Source organism: Thalassophryne amazonica, chromosome 7 (assembly GCF_902500255.1).
Source record: "Thalassophryne amazonica chromosome 7, fThaAma1.1, whole genome shotgun sequence".
NCBI classification, from domain to species: domain Eukaryota; kingdom Metazoa; phylum Chordata; class Actinopteri; order Batrachoidiformes; family Batrachoididae; genus Thalassophryne; species Thalassophryne amazonica.
This window is the reverse complement of record NC_047109.1, coordinates 43687298-43694169: the sequence shown is the minus strand read 5'-3', so window position 1 is coordinate 43694169 and position 6872 is coordinate 43687298. Positions and strand designations below refer to the sequence as shown.

Sequence of the window (6872 nt, the reverse complement as noted above, 5' to 3'; positions counted from 1 at the left end):
TTCTATAATCTGCTGTGTATGGTTGTGGCATTCACAACAGTAAAGTGTTCAAATTTGACTCCTTCTATTGTCCATTCATTTGCGCCCCCTGTTGTGGGTCCGTGTCACTACACTTTCACAACATCATCTTAAAGTTTGTTCTTAGAAAAGGTTCACAGTCAGTTTGTACTATATTCTTCGCAGAGCTCAGTGAAGGCAAAATGTCAAACACTTAGCTGGTAATTGCTGAGAGCTCCAGCACAGGTGTGTGGGAACACCGAAAAGTTAGAAGAATATTCTACTTCTGGAAAAGTAGTGAGGCCAAAGCTTACCGTGTGGATTAGCTGAGTTTCTGGCGATGTTGGACTGAAGAGAAGGGGTTGAAATATAGGAGCTGATTGCATGTGGGACAGGTGTGTCGATCAGCTTGAGGCGCGCCACCTGTGCAGAGAGGAGAAAAAGCAGCAGCAGCAGCAGACAGAGCAGGCAGCCTACAACACATTGTGCTTCTATGGCAGACTAATTGTGCATTAATTAATGAGGCAGCAAATAATATTTTACTGCAAATGTGCAGTAAAATAACTGCAAATGTGTATTTTGCAATGCCGATCAAAACTGGTCACAACTGTGAACTGATGGTTTACTGCTAACAAAGGGTTAATTTCAAGCATTGTACCCATTTTAAATGATTCTACCTGGTATTTTCTAATAAAAGACATAAAATTGTCAAATGTTATAAACTTCAACTTATTTTATTCCCATTCACTCATGAATAATCTGTGCTATCAACAAAATATATGGGGGAAAATTCATAAAAAGTTTGGATTCTAAAGGGTTAATATCCCCATAGTAGGGTAATAACTTAATTAAACCCTAAGAATGTATGTAGTGGTATGCCTTACACCTAAAAAATGGGGTTAATTGATGCCCTGATTACATATTGTGTCTTTTTTGTTAGGTGAATATATCAGATATTGCAGTACAAAGACATGTTAATGTTTTGGCAAACAGGGGGTTAATCTGCTGCATTGTACACGTTTTAATTTAGTACAACCATGATTTTCTAAAAGTAGACATCCATACCCTTCAAATAAAACAGGTCTCATTTTGTTCTACCACCGGGAGGGGTATGGGTATTTTTTCAGCCCTTGGCCGCTGGACTAAAAGGTGTTCCAGCATTTTCCGAGGAGGTGATAACCTTGAGGTTAGCGCAGTGGGCTTTGAGATTTTTCTCTCTCTTAATAAAATAGATAATTAATGCATTTCACTGCAGCTTATTTAACCTAAATCTTGACTAATATTCCCAACAAATACAATAAAATTAGTCTGAGACTGAGCACGATTGTTAAACGAATGGAGGCAAAAGTATAACAGACATGCAGACATTATGACATCAAGCTGATTGGACAGCAGTTTATTTACACAAATGCAGGACAAATTACATTACATGGCCACACCATTACTGCATGAGGCTACAGATATGATTAGTTCTAATCCACTAAATCGCATGTACTTCATTATAAAGACTCATCCACTTTTTTGTCTGGGGTGAACCTGGATCAAAACAGAAAAATGACCTGATTACTTCAATTGTGACAAAGTCATCAGACAAACTCTCCTATAAAGTGAGTCAAGATTTGTGGTTGAGATCACAATGAGGTTTCTCCGTTCCTGATGCGGATCTCTCGTGCCATCCTGCACGTTTCCAAATTTCCACAGAAGCAGGTCATCAATGCGTCGTTGCATATTGTCCCCTGTGGGCAGGGATTGCAAAATCAAAAAAAGCCACAATGTTAAAAATGTCAACACTTTATGAGGAAGCTCCCTTCAGATTTGTCAGCAGCAGAGAACACCCAACATTTCCTCTTTGAACTAAATCCCTTTCACAAGAGCCATTTACAGTATGGAAAGCAAGTCAGACATCCTGTGGCAGGTAATTATTGCTTGTTTATGAGTTACACACCTGAATGCCATAAGTCAGCCTCATGTGAGTCCTCATGGCTGCCAAGCCTCCTGGGACCAAAGGCAAGCAGCAGTTTTCTCCGTACTTATTTGCTGTGTAGCACGCCAGTATAAGCGGACAAAACAAGCCAGAAACACCTGGAAGAAAGTATATGAGTTGTCTTTATAATCACGGAGAAAAGAGATATGAAGCCCAAGTAATTTCTGAACTCCTTTTACACATTTAGTCACTGTGGGTTGATTTTTTATTCCACCTGCAAGTCCTGCACCACTACAGGGGCACCACAATCAGGACGAGAAGAAGGTAGAACCAGGGGTGGATCGAGGTTCCGGTGAAGGGGTGCTTGTGTTGTGTGCGTCTGCTGAAGGCATACCCCCCCCCCCCCTGTTAAAAAAGGCAATATATATATATATATATATATATATATATATATATATATATATATATATCTCCTTTTTCTGCATTCTACATTCTGCATTCATACTTACCCCACTTACCTGGCCCCCCACCCACTCCTACAAACTACAGACTGAAAGGTACTGTACATCTGCATGCCTGCACAGCCCCATTCCACAATATTTGTCAGTAAACATAGTTTTGCGCATTTGTCTTTGTTTCCTTTACTTCATACAGAAGTGTTTTTTTTTTTTCTTTAATTGTTGCTTATGTACCAGTTACTTCTTACAGAAGTATTTTTCCCCTTTCTTTTATTGTTGTTTATGCTCCAATGACACCAGATCAAATTCCTTGTATGTGAGAACTTGGCAATAAATTTGATTCTTCTGATTCTGATTCTAAATTAATCTGGGAAGCTTTATGACTTGTCATCATTTAAATTTTTATTTTATCTTGTGATTCTGCATGCAGCAGAGCTCAGAAACTGCATGCAAATGAGTACAGAAAGTGATGGGCAGACAAGACTATCCTTCTGTTCATCTGCAATAGTTCTGCAGTTATGCTGGCACACAGGATCTTCAGTGACCATCACACGTTCAGTAATCTGAGTATGACTCAAGGAAGAAGTGACAAATCAAGTGAATGCAAAACTTATCGACTTTAACTGCCATTTATGTCCATCACACTACCTACTCAGCAAGACAAAAGACGATAGGATCTCCTACTTATGTACTTACTACTTACTTATGTATCATTTGCAGTCTGATGCCTTATTGTTATAGTGCTTTTGAATGGTAAATGGACTGCATTTATATAGCGCTTTTTTATGTGCATCAGACCCTCAAAGCACTTTACAATTATGCTTCACATTCACCCCGATGTCAGGGTGCTGCCATACAAGGCGCTCACTACACACCGGGAGCAACCAGGGGATTAAAGGCCTTGTCTAAGGGCCCTTAGTGATTTTCCAGTCAGGCGGGGATTTGAACCCATGATCTTCTGGACTCAAGCCCAACACCTTAACCACTAGTCAGACACCTGAATCCAATGAAAGGCTCATTAAAAGTCTGCTAATGAGTCTTTCATTGGATTCAGATGTGTTGGAGCAGGGAGACAACTAAGAGTGTCAGGAAGGTGGCTCTCGAGGACCGAACTTGGCCACCCCTTCACTAGACCATCACCTCACCTGAATCACGAGCTACAATATGAGTTTTTTTCAAATTAATTTTATATACCTTTTTAAGTTGTTTTCAGGCAGAAGCAACTCTTTTACTTATTTTATGTTTGTATTTGTGTTGTCTGTGTCACTGGGCATAGTTCTGAGGCTGCTGTAGGACTTTTTGTCCAAGGGAAAAAATAAATAAAAAAAATTCCTTCAGAGACAAAGTATATCTGATTTGATTTAACAATCAGTGTTTGTTTGTGGAAGACCTTTCCCATATTTTATCACACCTGTGAGCAGCAGCTCAGCTGTAGTGCTGCCACTGAGGACCCAAAAACGTCTGCATGCAGTATAATTTACAATGACATTAATCACAAAAGCAAAAAAACAATAATTGAATTGAAAAAAGAAATTGAGGGAAAATAAAAAAAAAAAGAAAAGAAAAAAGAACAATACAGTAACCATTTTTTCCTTCCTCCCATCTCTGTTTCATGCTGCAGTTCAGTCAATGATTTGCTGAATTTTTGTCACATGACTGCTGGTGTCAGCAGAGTCATTTAAGGCATCTCAGTTGCGCACAAGAGCCCACCATTTTTTTCTTTTTTAGCAGAATTTGGATACAGGAAACCTTTTCTTTCTGGCTAATTTCTAAACATGACATTAAATGGCTTTGATTGTAGGGTGGTGACCAAGTGGTTAGTGTGCTTGGTTTCAGTGCGGACGGTTCCCAGTTCAAGCACCACCCCTGCCATGTAATGTGGAGTTGCGTCAGGATTCAGGAAGGGCATCTGCCGTAAAACTTGTGCCAATTCAACATGCAGATCCACCTCAGATTAGCTGTGGTGACCCTGAGTGAAAACAAGGGTGCAGCTGAAGCGATTTATTGACATTAAATGGCTTTGATGACCGAGCACTGTTTCAGGTTTGGTTTGGTTATTTTCCCCGACAGAAGCCTTCAATACACATAGTTGAAGAAACACTGCAGATTTGAAAACCTGACCATTTATATTTGAACAGTTCATCACTACGATAAATAAGATTGAAGACAAAACAAACAAACAAAAAAACAACCTGCCTTTCAAACCCGCTGTGTCAGAGGGATAGAGAACGACTAAATTCATTTCTAACTGTACTCACAGATCAAGCCGTCACTGCAGCAGGAGCACAGGTCTGTGCTCCACTGTCCTGTCTGGACGTTTGTCCCATAGGAGCCGACCCCTGGCTGGCTGGTGATCACGGGGTTTGACATTTGGGCAAGTGGATGTGAGAGTTACAGTTTAGATGTTGAGTTAACAAGTTGTTCAGCTGATATCACAGAAAAAGAGCAAAAGAGAACGTGAGTCATTTCCAAATGGTCAGTAAAACCTGCACCTGTAATCTCTGCACCAGAGTGCGGGTCAGCAAGGTAAAGATCCACATTTCCAAATGTGTTTATCATGTTTTAATTCAGAAGTTAATGCCAAACTTTTCTCTTTTTTTTATTGCTCCTCCAGACTTTTTTATTCACATTGCTAATGCCCCAGTGCTTAATCTGGATTCATGATCTAAAAAATAAAAAAAATTAATAACTGCTAAAACATGCACGCATGCGCACACCGAAACAGAAACTTTTTGTGTCTTACACAACAATCACTTCCCTGATCCTCAACAGAAACACATTTTAAGGAACTCCGTGTGATTGAAATGCTGCTTTTTAAAGCACTGTTTTGTCAGTCTTGTTTCAAACTCAAAAGACTATAAATACAGAATAAATTATTTAATGTTGTCATAGAATACCTTATTTTTAAGATACCTCCTTATAGGACATGTTAATTACAGACGATGTGCCGTATTATGCAAAACTCTGAATCACCCTAGTGTTTCTGTATGAATAGAATTTTTGATGCATTTCTTCAACAGTATGTTAATTAAAAAATATAAGTTGAAATCTTCAAATTTTTAATTTAAAGAAGTAAATATCCAACATTTTCCACCTTTCCAGTTAAATAACCTGATTACTTTCTAAGTGTGCAGTCCAATGTATTATTTCATAAAAGCAACAAACAGCATAGTGATAAATGAATAATAAATAAATCACGAGTGTTCTAAAAAAGCACAGGATAGTTCAGTCAAGAATTCCATCATTTATGTTGTCTAGTCTATGATGTTTAGCACATATCATCATGCCTAAGATTATTGTGGCAAACATGTAAATGTCACAAAGTAAAATACCGACTATTTAGAGCCATGTGTAAAATCTACTAAATAAAAACATACTATACTGTATCAAAACTACTGTATCAGTGTCAGAAGGATAAGAGTATTAATTTTACATTGCAACATATGAACTAATTTTGTTACAGAGCAAAACCACTTAAAGTTGATGTTGTGTGAGAGCAAAAATTAGATGTCACTCACCAGAAGCGTGTGTCAGTCTGCACACCTCCTGATCAAACTCACAAGCTTCTTACCACAACAGGAAACTGTGACGAGAGTGAAGATGTGAAATGTTGGTTTGCCAACTAATTGCTGTTTCCGAGGACGATGAAGATCTCTTTGGGGGTGATGCAAGAATAGATCATTCAGCTGATAGAAAAAGGTATGATGTATGACAGGGGATCATTCGGTCAAAGTTCTCTGTCATCCAAAAATGAGAGAGAAGTTTACAGCAACTAGACGTTCTGTTAGTCTCAAATCAAAGTTACTTCAGTTTTATTCAAAACTGAAGACTGTCTCAATATAGAATGAAGAAATCATGCTTAGTTGATTGTGTTTGCATCATTTTACATTGAAAGGGCAAAAAGTGAACAACATTTTATCATTAACATGTTTAGTGCCCATTCAGCGAATAATACAAAAGTTCCTTCATTATCAAACGTAACAATGAAAGGCATGTTCTTGTTGACCTTCACCTTTGTCCGATCCTCTCCTAAAGTTAATCATTTCGAGATATCTGCCCAAGTAATGTTCTCACCAACTTTGGTGAAAATCTGTCCAATTGTTTTTTAAGTTACAGACACACAGAAAAGCACAAGGACTGATTCCAGTGCACAAGATAAATTTGTAGTCTATAAAATGTCACAGTGAAATGCTGAAAATTTTATCAGTCCAAATGTTTGCACCACCCTTTATAAAATATTCTCTTATAACTGTTCCCCCCTTTTCCTTTATAGCTCCTCCAACCTCTTTGTGTCCCTCTAACCAGCTTTTGTACCCTCTCATAGAAATACACCATTCAAAATTAGTGAGGGATTATTCTAATATAGGTGCCCATATTTTGCCCAAAAGTGTATTTTTGGTTCCAGAGTTATATGGTTATGCCTGCGTGGGTTATAAAACCATGTTGAGTGACTTTGTTGAATCACTTCACTGCAGTTGTGGCAGGACCTATCA

At 38.4% G+C, this 6872-nt stretch overlaps 1 protein-coding gene across 1 annotated transcript; it reads right to left on the bottom strand.

The window, feature by feature from the left end:
- Positions 1-1315: 1315 nt before the first annotated feature.
- Positions 1316-6051, bottom strand: LOC117513835 (cornifelin homolog). Its single transcript, XM_034174067.1, has 4 exons — positions 5898-6051; positions 4638-4805; positions 1943-2079; positions 1316-1733 (listed from the first exon to the last, which is right to left on the bottom strand). The coding sequence occupies exons 2-4, from the start codon at positions 4747-4749 to the stop codon at positions 1629-1631; spliced, it is 354 nt and encodes a 117-aa protein (XP_034029958.1). The 5' UTR covers positions 4750-4805; positions 5898-6051; the 3' UTR covers positions 1316-1628.
- Positions 6052-6872: the final 821 nt, after the last annotated feature.

Bases quoted from the DNA above. Each gene is read 5' to 3' on its own strand.
- LOC117513835 (XM_034174067.1), bottom strand. From the start codon at position 4,749: ATGTCAAACCCCGTGATCACCAGCCAGCCAGGGGTCGGCTCCTATGGG. The intron at 2,080-4,637 runs GTGAGTACAGTT...ACTTTCTTCCAG, and splicing joins CTGCAGTGACGGCTTGATCT to GTGTTTCTGGCTTGTTTTGT. The intron at 1,734-1,942 runs GTGTGTAACTCA...CCCTGCCCACAG, and splicing joins GGCTGACTTATGGCATTCAG to GGGACAATATGCAACGACGC.